General features: G+C 42.8%; 1 protein-coding gene across 1 annotated transcript in view; it reads right to left on the bottom strand.

The window, feature by feature from the left end:
* Window positions 1-18,931, bottom strand: part of LOC107138885 (zinc finger protein 639-like) — a gene marked incomplete at its 3' end in the record, with an annotated part of 43,408 nt that extends 24,477 nt beyond the window's left edge. The window contains exon 1 of the mRNA XM_015481699.1: window positions 18,647-18,931. Coding sequence (XP_015337185.1) covers window positions 18,647-18,931 — 285 coding nt within the window. The remainder of the gene's footprint in view (window positions 1-18,646) is intronic.
* Between the last annotated feature and the right edge of the window lie 1,746 nt (window positions 18,932-20,677).

Here is a 20,677-nt window from a genome sequence, read left to right as displayed (position 1 = left end):
TTTCTGATGCCTCTAGGTCCTCCTGTATATTTAGGCTGTCCTGCATTGTTTGTACTCCTTTTCTTCCTTGCTTTTTCATGCTGCTCATGTTACTTCTTGTTCTGTTTGACTGCTGAGTTATTGTTTACTCCTATAAATTTATTTGGTTTTGTGTGTCTCTGGGGTCTCTCTTTTGTGATGGGAGACTATGACTAGAGATGATGAGTGTTGTTGCACTTTAATGCAGATTCATTCGTTTCCTAAACTGTGTATGGATTCTGATGGCATATAGTGGTCTGGTCTTGGGACTTATATTTAGGTCGAATGATGTGATGGTATTGAGGTTGGTATCTCTTGGCAACCTTGGAAGGTTGTTCTATTGATGAGAAATATTAACAGGAGAATGGTCTGGAGTATTTGGGGGTAGCTAGGGTAGTATTTGGTAGGACTATATAATGCCTCGGAACATTTACCTATACATATTTAGTAAATTACACATAAACAGCGTTGTGATGCTTGGAAGGAAAGGTATTAGAAGGGGAGGGAAGAAGTCACTAAAGAGAATGAGAGTAAACAGGTAGAATTCAAGGAAAGCAGAATAAGGAAATTGAAAATAAATGAAAAGACAAAAGAAAAAATAGAAAATAAAAAAAGAAAAAATTTAAAAAAATAATTAAATCAAATAAATAAATAAGCAAATAATATAAAAAAAATTTAAAAATTCGGTCTTAGAGTTCAATTAACTTCTCTTCCAGTAGGTGGAGCTGTGCCCACCGGGCCAAGCTTCTCCTCTCAACATGCAGGAACCAATCACTGTGAAGCAGCTCCTCCTCCCCAACTGGGCGGGTCTCCAATCCTGAGTGCCTAGGGCCTTTTCTTGTGTCTAGTCACTTCCCCACTTTTCCTCCAGCCAGGCCCCGCTCACCGGTGATGCTCACCACAATACTGGCTACACACCAGGTCTGCTGCTCCCGGGAGCCCTATTTTCTTGAACGACTGGGCACACTCTCCCTGCTTGCCCTTCCCTCAGACCCTAAGGTTGTGGAGCATGTGGCTGAGAACCTTCAGCATATTTTGCCTGCCCTCCGGTAGCCACGCCCCCAGTAGCTGGTGCAAGAGACCTCAGTTGTCAGCGCTGGTGGGAGCAGTAGCCGGGGATCCCGCGCCGCAGGTCCTGCACCACTCCTGATTCCCTCGGTCTGACTATCGCGCTCTTGGGAGAGCTGGGAGGGGCCCTTGAGGTTTCCCCGCTGTGTGGAGAGGAAGGGCTAGGGGGTTACACACCTGCTGCTGCCAGTTTCAATGAAGTTATCTCCTCCACTGCATTCTGGTGATGTCAGTTCTCTGCTATGGTGATATCCCATGCAAATGGCGACAGTTCGTTCCCTTTGCCGGGTGTCTGATGCAATGGGGTGGTCCTGACAGGCTCTCCCAAGCCCCGTCTCAATCCTGTGGCCACTGCCTATGAAGGCTCGGTTGGTATTAACCTCCACAGGTTCATGGAGGAGCCGACAAGTTGTTTCAGCGGGAGCGTTTAGCGCTAAGTCACAGCGGTTTGTTTGCAAGACGCAGGCGAACGGGAGCCTGAATTCAGCCACTCTGGGCTCGGTGTGTGTTCTGAGGGGCGCAGACTGTTCGCCCCAGATCCACGTCAGCTCAGCATTGCCTAGTGATCCTGAGCAAACAGCATTTAGATGGTTTAAGACTCCCTTTGCCCACGCAGCTGAAGAGGTCAGAGACTTGATCTCTCTGCGCCCGCCGCCATGGTGGATCTCCTGGCAGTTCCTTTTGATAGTTATCAGGCATTCCTGCCTAAGAATCTCTTTTGTAGCCTCCAGTTTACTTATTCTTAGAAGTTACATTTAACTATTATTATTATTATTATTTTAAATGCCCAGGAATAGCTGTGTTTTGGTTTTAACTGTCTTTGCTAAGTGTTTAAGATGAAGTAGTCAAACTGACTTTTGTTTCTATCTATTGTTAATAGTCAGCTGAGTTTCCATGGGAGTCCTGGGGGTACTGTACAGCAGTTTCTCAGTTCTGCTAGTGCCATTTGTGCTAGGATGGGTCCAGGCCTTGCTTGACCATGTGGATTCCCTTGGAAGCATCAGGGATGTCTCCCTTCTCCAGTGACCCTCCTCTTCATAGCAAATGCACTGATTGTCTTTCTGTTCTCCAGTGGTCTCATTAATCTCCCTGATCCGGAGGTTATGTAGCCCAGAGTTGTGAAGCTCTTTAGAGATGTCCCCTGTTCCCTGGATTCAGATTGACTCAGAGGGCAAGAGTCAAACATTGGTTTTTAATTTAACTTTAATTTTAAAACTTAATCTTAAACATCCAGCAAATAAATTTCAACAGCCTTATATTAAGAGTATTGGGCTTTAATGTCTAAATCTCTATCCTGTAGGTGATAACTCATTATCTTAAATCAACCCAGGTTGTGTGTTCTTAAATCAGTACCTCTGCAAAACATTAACAGGCAATCTTTAGACCATGTATAAGAAAACTACAAAATAAAATTAACAAGAGTAAAAACATATTTAGTTCATATAATAGCTACCTTGAATTTTGACAGAGTTATACATTAATCCCTTGTTTGAGATACTAGTAATCTTGACAAAAACCAACTTTTGGACACAACTTTAAATGTACTGAAATCTGGCCTACTTCTTTCGTAGTCATTTTTACATGTTGTGAGATGGGACACAGAGCCTTATCTCAGGTAAGGTGGGGTTCTTCATAAATCTTAAGTACTATAGTTCTGAAGCTGATCTTTGCTTTTTAGACATCATTTTACAAAGCCTACATAAATTGTTGCTCAAGTTCACATGAATATTAGCTAACACAATATAATATCACATCTAAAACATGAATTAAAAAAAGGCTGAAAGCTTTAAACCTTTTGTAGAAAAGTAGCAAAGTACTTTTGTGTTTTACAATATCAACCTTTACACAGATTAGGCTCTCAATAACTTAAAAATACATTTAAATTGTATCATAGTGTAAAAAGTAACATAGAACTCTACATATCTTATTGATAACAAGTCCAGTTATAGAACACAAATGATATAAAACCATCTCCAACATGTTTTTCTTTTAAGCCCAAAATTACCATACAACTTTAGAACACCAGCTTGATATAATGTTCTTTTAAAGCTTCTACCTTACAGACTTGTATACCTGGAAGATATGAACACATTAATAGCACCACAATTACATTGACGATTTTATATTAACCAAGTTTAGCTTTTAAAGAAATAACATATTACAATATTGAAAAATAACAGTTGTTGATTAACCATAGTTGTATAAATTTTAATTTCTTTAAGATTACTTGCTCAAAAAACTTACACAAATAACCAACTTACATAGACCTTCTTTATCACTTACTTAAACCCTCTTATTTACATAATCACATAGACTCTCTTATCCAGAAACACATTTTCCCTCTATTAAATCCATACCTAGAACCTTCTAGTTTCTCTTTTCCATCTGTTAACCTTCTTTTCTGTTCACACTTTGAAATAATCCTTGTAAATTTCTGAATTTAAGCAGATTCTTTCATAGGCATCAACATTTATTAGTTTTTTTGAACACCTAGAAAACTTATAAGTTTAATTTTAAAGACATCTTTACTTTCATCTATTTACCAAATTTAAATTGAACCATTTAAATCACATGAATCAAAGATATTTGGATCCATTTTTTTAAATTTCATGAGGCTCCTCATATATCTGCCAATTGTCATATCACTGCATGATATATGGACATACACACATACAGACATACAACACATAACACAAGTGTGCAAACATAACACAATAGTAAAGGCCTTGTAGCTTTTCTCAGGTGAAATCTCCATTGCAATGTTTAAAAAACTCCACAGTTGATCAAAAATAGAACTGATCAGAAAAACATTAATCTAGGTCTGTAGGATCAAAATCATGAGCTCAAAAAAATACAGAATCTAAGAAAAAGCAAGAGTCCTAGAAAAAATGACTGGCCAGTAATTAGTAAATACCATACAATTTACTTTTTGGTTTAATCTAGTTTGAGATCAGGTAAAAATTCACTTTTACTTTTTTTTCCCTTGGGCCTCAGATCAGTCTCCTACTGAGTTTGCAGGCTTCTTCTATTTGCATTTCAACTTAAGTCCTGGCTGAGATCTGGAAGGAACAGGAAAAACTGGAATTCTGAGCAGAAGCCTCATGCCTAAGGCATTTTAACCTTAAGTCATACTTTTCAGGTTTGGATGTTGAAAATTATGATACAAGTTTAAGATACAATTCACAAAATTTCATACCTTTATATCTTCCTACATTAGAAAAACTTGCTCACACAAAACTGAAAACAGGATCTTACTTGATAATATAAAAGCTACCATCAGAAGAAATTCCTTCAGGATCATTAAGCCACTTCCTTTGTTCTGAAGTTCCTAAAGTAGTATTAAGTTACATTAAATCACCTGAAAAAAATTCCAAAAGAGAACCACACACTACCATGTATATCCAAAATTAAGCTTTAAAAATTCCTAAGACTGTTGCTATTCAATGTCATTTCAATAAGCCAGACCAATGTCCCAATTCAACACTTTCCTTTCCTAAATCCTACACACTGAGGGGAACAGATACCATATCATAATTTACTATCCTTGCCCAAATTAATGCACTGGTACACCTAGTGAAATCTTCCCAGGCTACCCAGTTCAAATTGATGAAAAAAATAAAACTAAATGATTGGGTGTTACTTGCCAACTTGGAAGTAGAGTTCTTTAATTTTCCATCCTAAGTATTTAAGTTCTCTGGCATGGATTATCTGAAATCATAAACCAAACAATTACCTAAACCCGACTTTTAACTGCAAGATTGTGCAATGCTTCAAAAACCCATTCAGATACCAGATTGTTACAATAAAAAAATCATCTTTTAGACACACATTCAGCTAAGATCATCCCCAAGAAACAATCTATAATAACCTTTAAAACAGACCAAATAAGAGAAAAATCTCCCCAGGTTTCTAACTCCCATTATGACTCCTACATTAGTGGCACCATAGATTTACCCACGAGTGTACCAGATGTTCTCACATAGGGGCAACCAGAAGTATAAAATCAAGGGTTTTGGTGTGGCGACTTTACTGCATTCAGTGTCCCCTTCTTTTTAAGTAGACAGAGATGGATCAATCCTTACAGTGCAGGGAAGAAATGAGGGAGGTTCCCCGAAGCACAAGAGGCTTCGGCAGCTGCTGGGAGTCCCTCAGTCCCTCCTTTTACTTACAGGATTAACTCCTTTGGTTAGGTCTGATCCCAGGCATGCTGGCATATCTCCTAACTTTCCAGTAGTCAGCTCTCAAAAAGTTAATCCTCTGCTTGCAGTTGTTTTGAGTGCTAGGCTTCCCCAAGAAAGCAGAGTGGGGGCTCCTCTAAAGTCCCCTCTGGGGTGCCAAAATTTGTGACTGAAAGTTTGGCTCCTGTTCTCGAAGCCAATTAATGCCAATTTAATAATGAGGACAGGGTTTTGATAAAAAGAAAAAGCGAGGTATCAAAGTTCTTAGATCCCCAGCAGGCATTTCCCTCTATAGTGGGTGCACTCAAGCCAACTACGGGAAGAAAAGAAAACGTTGCTTCCCTAATCTCACATAACAAAGGGGAGTAAAGTTTATCAAAGTTCTTTAAAACAGGGACATTCTTAGGCTAAAATTTAGCCAGTTACCTCCACACATCTAAGGCAGATCGGAACTTGGGACTCTGGATCTGTCCAAAGTAAAACAATGCCATCACACTTAACACAGACACAGACAAAAAGACACACAAAGAAATAGATTCTCTTTTCAGATGGTCAAAAAAACGAAAGTGGGTGCTGGCCCCAAGTCAACTGGGGCCTTCCCTTCAGACAAATGGATTGGGGGAGCATCCCCCTCAGATTGGGTCTGACCACCCCAGATTGGGAGATTAGTTCTCTTGCCAGGGTGTTGGGGTGGAGACAGACAGGACAATAGAAACAAACACACATAACACAAAATTCGCAGAGTGGCCACAGAATTCACAGCGCATCATGGATTGATACCCAGAAACTAAAGGCACAGGTGGACCGCGGATCCATCAGCTACAAAATACTTTACCAAATACTTCACAAAATACTTTACTACAGGCAATCCACTCAGAACCCAGAAAGGGGCTGGGGACGTCTCCCACAAACCCCATAGGCTGCCCTTTGGTGCGTCCACCTGGACCTTTTGCTGACCACACAACACAGAACCAGAACCTGCTGGCAACCAGAGAACAGAAACTTACAGATCAGCAATGCCTATACTTACCGGCTGGGTTTTCATCACCTCTTGATCGGGGTGTCTGGGTAGGCTTATTAGGGGTATCCCGGACGAGCCACCATATGTTATGCTCGAATTCGGGACCCCCAAAAGACCACCAGAGACCAAGATCGATGTAAACACAAAGAAGTGTTTATTGCGAGCTAGCTCGGTCCTCCGAGGGCACACACAGTAACTGGTGACACTGAGAGTCCCTGAGCCCAGGGTTTGCAGCAGTTTTATACATTCTTTGGAGAAGGCAGGGACCCCCACATACATCATAGCATCTCTTAACAAATCATCACACACCGCGGGAAAATCAAATAACAACTCTAAAACATGATTAGCACATTCACGGGCGGGAACAAGTTGGGTAGGGGTGATTGGTTACTACAAGAGGGGGATTCATTTGAACTGATTGGTTTAAGCCAAGATGGGTGTTTGTGCTGAACTACATGGCTTCTCAACATGTTATCAACCACCATAAACTACTGGGAGGGTCATCTGGCATCCCAGGTATTTCCCTGTCTCATGCTGATTGGTGGCTGCTAGGGGGTTGCTATGGGTCCCCACCTAGCCTGACTGAGTCAGGGACACCTGGTGCAGCAGATCTCTTCTGTTATTTGTAGATAAACAACTCAGCAGGGTGGGTATGTGCCTAGGAGTGCTCTGTGGGTCTTTCCAAGGACAAAGGTCATGCCCCTTCCTTGGACAGGCTTTGCTCTGAGTAGAGGCTGGTTTATCACCCACAGATGGGCCCACTTTCCTAAGAAACTGTGGCATTGGCCTTGGCTGGACCTCTGCTCACAGGAAGGCCAGGATAAGACACTGCCATGTTTTATTTTCTTAGCTGTGTGTCTAAAACAATTTTGCTGTTACACCGATGTGTATGCATTTCCAGGAGAGCCTTGCCTTCTACTTGTCCTGTGCCCTTACCCCTCTCTCTGGCATCTGCCATCTCAACCCCTTAGTGCTTCATTCCCCGGCAAGTGCAGACATCCTGCTGGGAGCTTCCCCAGTCACTGCCCATCCCTTGAAGGAGTCTGCTCTTTCTGCGCTGTTCCTCCACCTCATTTCCTCCCCACCCACTATGGCCTGGCTTCCTCTGTGGTGCTCTTGGGCCACCTTCACAGTTCACCCTCCCAGTCACTCCAGGGGAAGTTCAGTGAAACTACAGAGCTGGGGAAGGATGGGCAAACCAGAATGCATTCAGCAGAGAGCTTCGTGAATGGGGAGACTGGATGGTGTTATCGTTGTTTACCAGTGACGAGTCCTTGCTTCCCCAATGCTGAAGTAAAACACCAGAGAAGCACACTGAGGCAAGTTTAGAGTGGAAAGTAGAAGCTTTATTAAGGACAGCAGAAAAGACTTCTCCCCAGAGGAAGAAGAGGACCCAAGAGAAGGAATCTGTGGAAGGGTGATTTCTTCCCTCTTTTATAGCTAAGGTCTTCTTTCAGCTTTCCTGCATTTCTGTCAGCATTCCTGTCCTTTGTTCTGTTATCTTGCAGTGATAGAATGTAGGTGGGCAGACCCAAAAGATGAGGGGCAGAAGGGCCTGAGGAGTAATCTGGGCCTGAAGGGCCTGGGGCTGCTTCTGATTAGCATCTCCCTGTTTGCTGAGAGCTACTCCATTAATATTTCTTTAAAATGGGCTCTGGGTCTTGGGAACATTAACATTTCAATTTCCCAGGTGCTGCTCTGCTTTCCCCAGGCTCCATTCTCATCATGGCCTTCATTTTTTATTTAACTTGATATTAGACCCAATTTACCTAACTACACTAACTACCTATCTTTAAATGTGGCTTCAATAGGATGAGGTTGATATTGTGATATAATAAAGATTTAATTATGACCAGAATGGATATGACCATGTCAGTGATCATGCAGTGAGCCCTGTGACACTCCACCCAGTCACCAAGTGCTTCACAAGCCTTCAATACAACACCCAAGACAAACCCTTGAATTGGCTACTACTATTCCCACTTTGCTGTTAAGAAGATAGATGCAGAGAGGCCAGCTCACCCGGAAGCCACACACTGGCTAGTGGAGTCAGGCCCCATGTCCAGGTCTGACTACCCACACATGGAGCTCCCACCCAACTGGCAAAACTGACTCTGCCCCTCACCCACCCTGTGCTCACAGTGCCTCCTAGCACTGGGGTTTGGATTTTCTTTCATTGGTTTAAAAGCAGTGTTAAAAGAACCCCATTATATAGCAATAGAAAGTACACTAGAGGGACCTAGGGCTCAAAGAGTTGGAGAGAGATGGAAATTGACTGCTAATGAGAGGAGGCATTAAGTTGGAATGATGGAAATATTCCAAAATTTGATCATGACTATAGAGGCACAACTCTATCAATGCAAACAATAACAACAACAACAACAACAACAAAACACATTGAATTCCACACTTTGAATGGGTAAATTCTACAGTATAGAAATTGTATTCAATTAAGCTCTTCCTGGGGTAAAGAAAGACTCCCTTTAAAGGTTTTTCACTTAATTCTCTGACAACCAAATATAACATGTGTAGCAAGCCACTGCTACTTTGTCAAATTCACAACCAGTAAGTGTTCAAAGAGAGGCTTTACTTGTGTGTACCTTGTGGGGTGCAGGCTCTATGTGTCAAGAGTCTGCCTTTCAGGCCATTGCTGATTAGGCACCAAGAGCCAGTAACAGAAAGCTGCAAGCAGCTCTGGATGGAGCCAGACTCTCCTGTGCCTTTAGAAGATCATGTGTCCCCAGAAGCAGCACTCAGAAGCTTGAGTGCTGGCCAGCAATAACACAAACAGTGTTGCCTCAGGTCACATGCAGCCAGCAAGGAAACAGATGGTGTTATCCCAGGCCACATACAGCATCTCTTCCCTGCCAGTGATGACAGTAATGGTGCCACCTCAGGCCACATGCAGCATCTCTGATTCCAATGACCATGCTACCTTCAGCTGAAGATCATTGTTCTAATTCCCAAAACAAAGCAAAGAAAGGAAGAACCCAGGCAATTTGGTCTCCCTGTCCCTTGGTGTTGACTGCTGTGAAGGTCTCTGGTGGGAGGGACAGGACAGCTTTCAGCTTTGAAAAAATGGGCACTCCAGATGAACCCCAACTCACCCAGGGAATGAGACTGGCTTGACCAGACCTTCTGCTGTCTGTTTGTCCTGACCCTTTTCCTTCAGTACATAGATTAAATTCCCCTCAACATCACAATGGAACTGAGCTGCCTACCTCTGAGCTGTGGCCTTCTTTCACAGAGATTGCTTCAGGGTACTGTTATAGGGACAAACAAGGCAAGGCACTGAAGACAGCAGGAAATAGTTTTATTTGGCTGCAGCCAGGTTCAGAGGGCACAGCCTTTGCTGTAATCAATCAATCCCCTAAACCCTGAGTTCAGGGAGTTTCAGAGTTTTATACCCAGTGTGTAACAGGAGGGGCTCAGAAGTTCACAGTCTGCAGAAGTTCACATAAAAGCAGCTTTTTCTCTCACTGTTCTGGGCAAGTTAACTCTTTAAGGACAACACCTGAGAAGGGGAGAGCTTCTTCTCCCCTTTCTTTCCTCCCCATGAAGCCCAATTGTAACTTATCTTAAAAGAGTAGACATCTCTGTGAAGCCCAGCTCAAGGCCAGAGGCCTTGTTTGCACATTTCTTCAAAGTACCATACTGGATATGTTTGTGAAAACTAGTAAGGGGGTGTCCAGCACCTGGAGTGCTGGTATCTTCTCAGCCAGTGGCCAGGTAAACAGGGTGACATGAAAATAGGAAGTCTATCTACATTGGACTCTTTTACAGAGACTCTTTTGCTGACAGTCCCAAAATCAGCCATGGTGAAGAGGGCTTTTCTGTGGAGAAAGGGGGTGCCCACTTCAGTACCTCCATGTCCTAAGCAACTGTCTGTAACAAACTTTCTGTTCATCCACAGCATCATAGAGGGCTCTTGTCAACACCCTGATCTTTTCTCAGCTAGCCCAAATTCACCAGCTCATTACAGAGGGTACCAGAATTGTAGGCTGTTTCCTCCTTTCTTCCCTGTGTAGGAGAAAGTCTCACTAACAGAGGGAAGAATGCCTTGTAAATCTACATGGCAGAGGAGCAGAGCAAGAGACAAAGGGGAGAGAGATGGTGACACTGGGGAAGGGGGTCTGTGAGGGAGTTGAGCAAGAAAGGAAAGCAGGCTGTGGGTAACAGAGCCCCCTATTCCTGAGCTTAAGGCTGTGGGCAAGGGGTTTCAGCTCTGCACAGTCCCTGGGTTGTGTTTTTGCCTGTCTGCTCTGTCTTTGCCTAACATATGGTCCTGAGACTAATGACCTGGGCTAAGCACCGTGGACGTGTCCCCAAAAAGAAGGTCCCTTAGATACATTTGAAAAGGCAGTTGATGGTGCATTTGGTCAGTAAACTGAGAGCTTAATCATCCTGGGAGTGAGGGTTAGCCATGATTTAAGACCCCAAAGAGACATTCCACCCTGGCTAAAGGAATTGTGCTTTCTTGGGTGCTCAGGAATCTAACTTTCTGAGTGAGAATGACTTGAAGAGACAAGAAGCTGCTTTCTTTATAAAGTGCTCACTTGGATGAAGATTTTCGGGGTGTTTTGTGTATTATTGGTGAAGAGTTTCAGATTCCTCATTCTAAAATCCCATTTCCTGTTCCATTTCATGATAAGAAAACAGGAGCCAACAACTTGGGGGCAGAGCTGGTCTGAGCAGAATCCCATGACCCACTTCTTGGCTGTGGGTGAAAAAGGAAGACTTGGCCAGTGGATCCAACAGCACCATCTCCATATCACTTAGCACATGCACTGATGGTGTATGAATGCATGCATGGCACACAGAAAGGGAGAGCAGCAGATGGGGCCTCTGCTTCATGCTCCTGTGAAGCAGACGTCCATCATCCTCATTTTAGAGATACGCAAGTCTGATCTTGGGAAGCTTTCATGAAGTCAGATGCCTGGGAAGTGCTAGGATATGTTGGCATCCAGGCCTCCTCCTTTCAGTCTTCTTCTGGTGTCACAATACTTTCCATTAAGAGTAAGGAAATCTGTGTGGCCCTGGGTTGCTTGGCCCTCCAGGTTTCTACCTGACAACATCTTCTTTGTCTAAGGGAAGTTTTGTGTACAGTCAGAAGTGTCCCCTCTCTCTCTCTTTTCTTGGTACTGGGATAGATCCCAGGGGTGCTCTACCATGGACTACATCCTTAGAACTTTTTATTTTTATTTTTTTAAATATTTATATTTTAGTTGTAGTTGGACACAATATCTTTATTTCACTTATTTATTTTTATGTAGTGCTGAGGATTGAACCCAGGGTCTTGTGCTTGCAAGGTGAGCACTCTACCACTGAGCCACAACCCCATCCCAAAGAACTTTTTATTTTTATTTCAATACAGGCTCTTGCCAAGTTGATGAAGCTGGCCTCAAATTTGCCATCCTGTTGCCTCAGTTTCTGGAGTTGTTGGGATTGCACTCTTGTGTCACAGTGCCTGGCAAGAAGAGCTGTGTTGCTTTTGGAAGGTGATTTTGCAGTAGCTAGGCTTTAATGGCCTATTGAACATTTCAGTGCTCCATACCATTAATAACAAAATTTGTCCTGATGAAAACTCGTTGGAGCTCTGCCATCTCACAGCATCTCATTTTTGCCCTTCCCAATGGTACTGAATGGTACACAGAGTGAGTGAATTGCTTTTTTTACTCAACTTGGATTTGCAGTGTGAATCAACTGCCTCAGAGTAATAGTGTGTTTACACAAACTGATATGAAAATGTATTTCTTCCTCCTTTCCTTGCTCTTTGCACACATCCATCATCCTCATTTTAGAGATAAGCAAGTCTGGTCTCAGGAAGCTTTCATGAAGAAGAAGATTGCATGTGGCCCCTAGTTACAAGGTCCCATCCCTGGTCTATCTGTGCATAAACCCCTCAAGGTAAGCATTATGGGATGGGGTGGGTGAAGCCACAGCATTTGCCCATGTGCCAGCCATTCACCCTCAGTAAAAGGGCACAGTGAGGCTCCTTCCACAGCTAACCTAAGTACCCCTTAAAAACTGAGAATGTTCAAATTATGCCACAGGATTTTAGATCCTTCTTCTTTAAGAAGAAAAAGGAAGGAGGTGAAAAATATCCCATAGGACAGAAAGGAACGTGCCAGTTATTTTTGTCAGATTAACACTTGCCCAAACTTCTCTCAAAGCCAAAGAAGAAATAGAAATATCTCTATCAAACAAGAACACAAGAGGAGCTAGCCGACCATTGATCAAATCTGTTTGTAGCTTTGCCAAGGAAACTTCTAGGGAAACATCTGTGGGACAGTGACTGCCTGAAAAGTGATGTTCCGGCAGTGCAGAGCAGGCCAGAGGCTGACCTCCTGGAGCAGACCTCAGAGAGGAGCTGGACTTCCTGGGTACTAGGAGCAGGCGCAGGCTGCAGCTTCTTGCTCCAGGAGTCAACACTCATTGCCGTCTTTTCAGGCATGTGTGTGGCTAGTGATTTTCATCTTACTCATGTTAGGGATTCACATGAAGAAAAGCAAGCTGGTAACAAACACTTTGGAGCATCTAGTTTGCTTCTGTGATTGTTACAGGAGAAATGGTTACAAGCCTATGAATTATTTTTAAGGTTCCTCCTCTAAAATGCTACCAAAATACCACTAAGCTGTCTTAAAGTGTTAAAAAATATTTGTATTATATAACAATCCCAGTGAACCTAAAAGCATTTATTTGTGAAATTATTATAGTACAGAAATAATAGTTAGTTTTCCTCTTGTCCAGAGAACTTGTCTGGTAGCTTATACTAAACCAGCTTGAGAAGAGATTCTCAGTATGCAGTCCAGATGAAGTGTGGACTCACCACAGTTCCAATGATGCAGACCCTCCCCCAGACTTCTCACTCCATTCATTTCATAATTGGAAGTGGATACAGGGAGGTCTCTCCAGGGGCAGAGGAGACCTGTCATCAGACCTCCCAGACTCTTGTCACATTGCAGAAAAGGATTCATGAATGTACCCGCTATGAGTAGAGGAACAAGAGACTTAGTGTAAAGGGGCGGTGCTCACTGGAGCTGGGAGAGTAGGAGATTCCAGAGACAGAGAGGGGGGCTGAGATGCTAATATGTGCAGAGCAGTTCAGGGGCTGGACTGGAGGTGGAGTCAGGATGGGTTATACAGTTTTGCTATGGTTTCAAAACCAGTAGTCAATTCCCTCACATGCCTGTGACAATCTTACAGTTGTGTTGTTTTTTATGAGTGTAGGTTTCCAAATTTATTGTTATAAAATCCATTAACTTTAAAAATGTTTTTAGCCTGAAGACTAAGCTCAGTGTCGAGTATTTGCCTAGTATGAATGGGACCCTGGGCTCAATCCCCAGCACTGAAAAACAAAAAACAACCATGTATCTATAATGATATCCCCACTTTCATTCTGTTTCTTTCATTTGCATACTTTTATTTTTTATCACTCTCACCAAATTTGTCTAGCGTATTAATATTTTTAAATAATCCACCAGGCCCACTAGCCCCACCAACACTCCTACCAGCTGCTCCTGCCAGTGATGACATTCATTCAAGGCAACGAGGTGCCTTCCTGCAGGCCTTCTGCCAAGGTCAAAAGCTGCTCCTGTCCAAATCTGACCCTTAGAAGGAGGTCAAACTCTGCAGCTGACCTGGGATTCATGGGCTTCTCCCTTGTCCCTCACTTCCAGAGGGGTCTGAGGGACAGTCTTGTCTTATACAACTCACAGACAAGCTACATCTGGGCCCAGTCCCCAAGATCACCATTCAAGCAGAACTGGTACCAGCTAGAAAACCTCTAATTTCATTGGAGTCATCGTGGGCTATAGCATGAACCCTGTGGACATGCCCAAGGCCAATAACCTGCCTGATGGTGGGCTTATGATGAAGGAACAGGTCTGGGGCATGTGAGTCTCTCTCCACCATTTCTGACTCTGTGTGCATCTGCAATCAACTCAATGTAAGACATTTAATTCTTTTAAAGAGCTCAGGCTTCAGGAAAAAGCTTAGATGACTAAGCAAGTCACTTCCCTGCTCACAGGGTGAAAAAGATTGAGTTAGTAAGAAACGAATGGACCAGGTACAGAGCCTGGCACAGTGGAGGCTCCGAGGTGGCTGTCAGAGATGAGTAACACTCAGCCTCAAGGTGCTGGGTAAAGAGTGAAGAGCCAGGTCTAGTGAAGGCCGTGTGGCTGGTAGCAGTGGGCCACACTCAGCCTCAGGGCTGTAGGTGGGTAGTGCAGAGCCAGGGCATGCAGGTCTGGTGAGGGCCAAGTGGCTGTCATTGATGGGCAGTGCTCAGCCTCAAGATGGGAAGTGCATAGCCAGGGTATGCAGGTCTAGTGAGGGCCACTGGCTGTCAATGGTGGGCAATGCTTAGCCTCAAGTTGGGGAGAGCAGAGCCAGGGCATGCAGGTCTGGTAAGGGTCAGGAGGCTGTCACTGATGGGCAGTGCTCAGCCTCAAGGTGGGCAGTGCAGAGTCAGGGCATGCAGGGCATGCATGTAAAGCTAATAAAATAATTGCTCTGTGGTTTTAATGTACAGCATGTAAAATTAATATAGTTGCTTTCTTATGGCCTTTAATGTTAATATAATATCCATGTTGTAGCCTCCAAAACTAATATAATAGCTGCCCTGTAACTTTTAATAGTATGATGATACCCATAGATGGCATTTCAAGCTGATATAATAACTGTCCTGTGGCCTTTAATACTAATGTTTTTATTAATATTGTAGCATTATAAACCAATATAATAGCTGTCATATGGCCTTTAATAGTGATATAAATCTATATGGAGCATCAAATTTGATATAACTGCCCTATGGACGTAATAAATATTATCCTTATTATAACATCAAAAATTGATGTGACAACTACCATGTGACTTTTGATAGTAATAAATTATTTATATTGTCCCATATAAAACTGATAAATTAGCTGCCCTATGACCTTTACTACTAATATAATGTCAATACTGTGGCCCCTAAAACTAAAATGAAGTTTTTCTGTGATATTTTAAAAATATAGTATCTAAAACTAAGATAATACCTGCTCTGTGGCTTGTAGTACTAATATGATATCCATAGTACAGCATCTAACTATAATATAATGGTAGTCCTCTTATTTTAGTTCTATCATGGTATCCTATTATAGCATCTAAACTAATATGATAGCTCTCTTGTGACCTTTAATGTCTATGATATCCATACTAAAGCACATAAACCTAATAAAATAGCAGCATTGTAGCCTTTAGGACAATGTAAAATCTAACTTTATCATCTTCAATAATATAGTAGCTGCCCTTTTGTCTTTAATACTAATATTATATTTATACTATGACCTCTAAAACTAATACTATAGCTTCCCTGTGACCTTTGATACTAATAAGTTATCTATAATGATTCATCTAATACTAAAACAATAGGTGCCTTCTTGCCTTTAAGTTAGCATATAAAACTGATATAATAGGTGTCCAGTGACCTTTAATATTAATATAATATTCATATTTTGGCCTCCACATCTCATATAAAAGCTGCCATGTGGCCTTTAATATTAACAGAATATGCATATTGTGACCTATAAATAAGTATAATGGCTGCCTTCTAACCTTTAATATTAATATGATATTCATACTATCACATTCCAAACTAACATAGTAGCTGCCCTCTGGTGATTATAATTAACATATAACCTATATTATAGATTCTAAAACTAATACAGTTTGTGCCCTGTGGCATTAAAGACTAGTAAGATGTGCATATTCTACAATCTAAAACTACTATACTAGCTTCACTGTGGGCTTAAATAGTAATATGATATCCATAATGTACCACCTAGAATCAGCATAATAACTGTCCTGTTTCCTTTATTATTAAATTTTCCTTTATTATTAAATAAATTATTATTATTAAAATAATTTCCATACTTTGGCCTGAAAAACTAACCTAATAACTATTCTGTGGACTTGAATATTAATATGATATCCATAATGTGGCCTCCAGCATCGATGTAATTGCTTTATTGTTGACTTTTATGCTAAAATGATGTTCGTAAATAGCCTCTAAACTAATACTATAGCTGCACTGTGACCTTTAATACTAACATAATGCCCATAGTATCGTATCTAAAATTAAATAAGCAACTGCCCTATGGCCTTTCATACTAATGAGATCTTAATACTATAGCATCTAAAATAATGTAATATTTTCCCTGTGGCAATTTATACTAACATATAAATGGCATCTAAATGAAATAGAATAGCCATTCTGTGGACTTTAATGTTAATGTAATATTGGTACCATAGCCTCTAATACAAATCAAAATATGCCCTGTGGTCTTTAATATTAATGTAATATCTATACTATATTGTAACATCTAATTTTAATATAATACCTTCTATGTGGCCTTTTTTACTAACACAATATTAATGCTGTGGCATCTAAAACTAATATAATAGATGCCTGAAACCTCTCTGATGCTGAAGTAAAATGATATCCATGCTATAGCATTTCAAGCTCATCTAAAAACTGCACTGTGGCTTTTAATACTAATGTAATATCCATAATGTAGCACCTTAAACTAATGAAATAGATTCCAATGGCCTCTAGAGCTAATGTAATATTTATACTTTAGCATCTAAAAATGATAGAAGTGTGTCCTATGGTCTTTAACTTAATGTAATATTCATACATTACATCAAACTAATGTAATTCATGTACAGTAGCCTTTAATATTATTATGATATCAATAGTATACCATCTGGAACTAATATAAGAGCTGCCCCATCACCTTTATTACTGATGTAATATTTATACTTAGAGCATCTAAAAGTAATGTAATATCTTTCCCATGCCCTTTATTATTAATGTAAAATACATAGTATATCATCTTAATCTGATATAATAACTGCTCCAGGGCCATAACAATAATGCAATATCTATACTGTAGCATCTAAAACCAATAAAACAGCTTAATTGTGGCCTTTAATATTATTATAATATCCATACTGTGGCCTCTAAGACTTCCATAATAGCTGACCTTGGAATGCAGTATTAACATGACATCCATAGTATAACATCTAAAACTAATATAACTGCTCCTTTTGTCCTTTAAAACTTATATGATGTCTATACAATACCATCTAAAGCTTATATAATATCTGCCCTGTGGAGAGGCCATTCTTGTTATATTCTAGCTAAGAATCTCTCTACATTTTGCCTGTGTTTGAGACTGTGAGGCTGAATTTCAAGGTAATGGATTAATTATTCTGGCAGAGGCAGCACAGCATTTGGGCAGTGACATGAATATTGTTGGAAGCTTGTATCCAAGTTTATGTGATAATCAGGATCAGAAATCAGAGCAGAAAGATTTGAACACCTTGCAGTTTGGCTAGAAAAGTGTGAGTAAAACTGGGATGTGGAAGTTGTGGTTACTAAAGACTTACAACCACTAAATAGATGCCAAATACTTTACTCAGAAACAACAGGAAAGATGGCTTAAAGGCATTTTAGAGTGCTTGCCTAGAGCACATGAGGCACTGGGTTTGATTCTTAGCACCACATAAAAATAAACAAATATATAAATTTTAAAAATGTGGCAAGACCACACCCATCTCAGGCTCAAAGTTATACAAGAAAAAATTCCTTTGAGAAGAGAGCATTTGTGCACCCTACTTGCACAAGGAGGCCTAAGAAGTTGCTTCACCATGCTAAGTTGTCCAGACCCTCAGAAGCTGCTGCAGCTTTGATCCCAGGAGGTGCAACTATGGTTCAAAATGGTAGCAGACCTTGGTATCAACCATGTGATGCTTGTTTTGTGGGAGAGCAGGATGCTGAAGTTATGGGGTCATGGAGGCTTCTACTGAAATTTCAGAGGCAAACCTTGGAGGCCAGGCAAAGTGTAGGAGGGTTAGAGTCCCTTCAGGCAGCCCCTAAGAGGGTGATGCATAAAGAAATGAGAAGAAATCTGAAGATATAATGGGGAATCCCTGAGAATAAGAGATGCCAGTATCATGGAACATCTACCAAAGAAAGGTTGAGAAACTGAGCAGAGACAAGCCAAGAGAGAGGCTACCTGGCCTGCAACCAACATATGGGTGGAGCTGCATGAATTCTTTGGAGAGAACATCACAATGCCATGTGCCCCAGATATGCCAGATATAGAACTGCAGGATAGAGGTGTACCTGGCTATGTCCAGGGCCCATAGGACCTGCAGACAAAGGATATGAGCTCCTGAGTAGAGTTTCAAAGTATTTTCATCCATAGGGGCATAGTTTTTCACCTGGGAAAGCATAGGGTCTGGAGCTCCTGTGGCCCTCCCAGCAGGGGTATGCAGACAAAACACTGGATTAGCCTGGTAGTCCGCAGCTCACAAAGACCTCTGCAGTGAAGACTGCATTATGGGAACTGGACTGCAATACTCCAAATCCTGGGGAATTTGTGCTATTGCGGCCCCCATAGGCTTCTGGGCTGAGGGCTACATGGGCAGGACACCAGACTGCATGACCAGTATCCTCCATGGTTCCTGGGCAACCAGAAACATGGCTTCCATGATCCTGCATGGCAAGGGCTGTATGGGCAGACAACCAGGCTACATTGCCAGAGTCCTCCAGGGTGCCTGGGCCAGTACATGGCCGACAGCCCCCATGGTCCAACATGGCAAGTTTTGTGGGCAGAGCACCAGATTACATTGTCAGGATTCTCCACTGTGTCTGGACCAGCATTTGGCATCCAACTGTGTGGGCTCTGTGGGCAGAACAGCAATTACACTGTCTGGAATCCCTGGAAATTCTGAATGAATGTGTAACATGCAGCTGCCAGACATCCAAGGCTACAGCTATTTAGGCAGGACTGAAGAATTATCTATAATGCCCCAGAGTAGGGGGCTGGTGCAGCCTGCAACTTCCAAAAGCTGCCGAGGCTTGGTCTGAGTTCAGGTTTTCCCAACCTTGGGAGTGGCCACTATGAGCTGGGATTTAACTGCTTTTCTTAAAACCCCTGATCCTAAATTGGGATTATGTCACACTGTGTCAAAGACTACACTTCACAGAGGCACCTGTGCTGGCCCCTTTCTGGCCTCCTGCCCTTGGGCACTGGAGTGAAGCTAGGCTCCACATGGCTGCCTTGCCCCTAGCAACAGAATGCGAGACCTGGTGGAGGAAAAGCTGGGGTGCAGGGAGGTGGCTCCTGGACTCCCTTTTCTTCTCTGTAGATATTCTACTCCTCTTGGTGTAAGAGACAACACAGTCAGACCTAGATACAGCAGTGGGAACAGGTTTCACTGAGTAACTCCTGAAGTGGAGGAAGAAGCAGAGTCCCCAGGAAGCCCAGGCAGCTCCCCTCCAAGTGGGAGCTTTTCCCCTCTCTGCAGGATGTCTTCCCATCCCAGGAAAGCATCTTCCCTAGGGTGGGAGTTTCTCCCTATATGAGAGTGTCTCAAATCCCAGGGGCTGGCTCCACATCCAGGGGTATCTCCCCTCCCAGCAAAGGGTCTCTCTTTTCTGGGAGGGACATCTGGGGAAATGGGGTTGGGCATTTCTCCTCCCAGCAGCTTGTCTCTCCTCTTAGGGGGCATCTCCACTCCCAGCCCAGATTCAGGTGAGTTTTGCAGGGGGAGGGGCTGAGAGCAGGACCTGGTTGCCATCATGGATCTTGTTTCACCCTCAGGCTGAGGAGGGAGCTTTCTTCTCTGAGCTGAGCAGAGGAACCCTGACTGCTGGACAAGGTGGGTCATTCCACAAGGAGGGCAGAGCTTTCCTCTCTTCAGAGCAGCCAGAAAAGATGACAGGCCAGAAAACCTCATGGGCCACATCTCTAAGAGCATCCCAGGGGTATCCACAGAAATCCGCCTGGGGGAGATGCCAGGCCTGGAGACCCTCTTGGATACATCTCTAGAGATGCCTGGTGTTCCTCTCCTCAGACCAGCCTGAGGGAGATGCCTTGCCTGGGGACCCTCTTGGCCATGTCTCTAGGGACACGTGGGGTCTCCTTTCCTCAGTGCAACCTGGGGGAGATGCAAGGCCTGGGTCCCAGTTGGGTCACAGCTCTAGGGACACTCTCTGCAGGAAGCTGCTGGGGCTTGGTGAGTTCAGGTTTTTCCAACCTTGAGAGTGGCCACCATGGGCTAGGATTTCACTGCTTTTCTTCAATCCTCTGATCCCACAAAGTTGGATTATGTCACCCTGTGTCAAAGACTACTTCCCACAGTCCTCTGTGGTGGCCCATTGCTGGCCTCTGCCCTTGGGTACAGGAGTGATGCAGGGCTCCATGTGGCTTTCTGGCCCCTGGCCACAGGTCTCCTGACCTGGTGGAGGATAGACTGGGCTGCAGGGAGATGGCTCCTGGACTCCCTTTTCTTCTCTAGAGATTCCTCTCCCCTTGGTGCAAGAGACAGCATAGCCAAA

This window comes from Marmota marmota, unplaced genomic scaffold, assembly GCF_001458135.2.
Source record: "Marmota marmota marmota unplaced genomic scaffold, marMar, whole genome shotgun sequence".
Classification (NCBI taxonomy): Eukaryota; Metazoa; Chordata; class Mammalia; order Rodentia; family Sciuridae; genus Marmota; species Marmota marmota.
The sequence above is the reverse complement of the archived record's forward strand: the minus strand, read 5'-3'. Positions and strand labels throughout refer to the sequence as shown.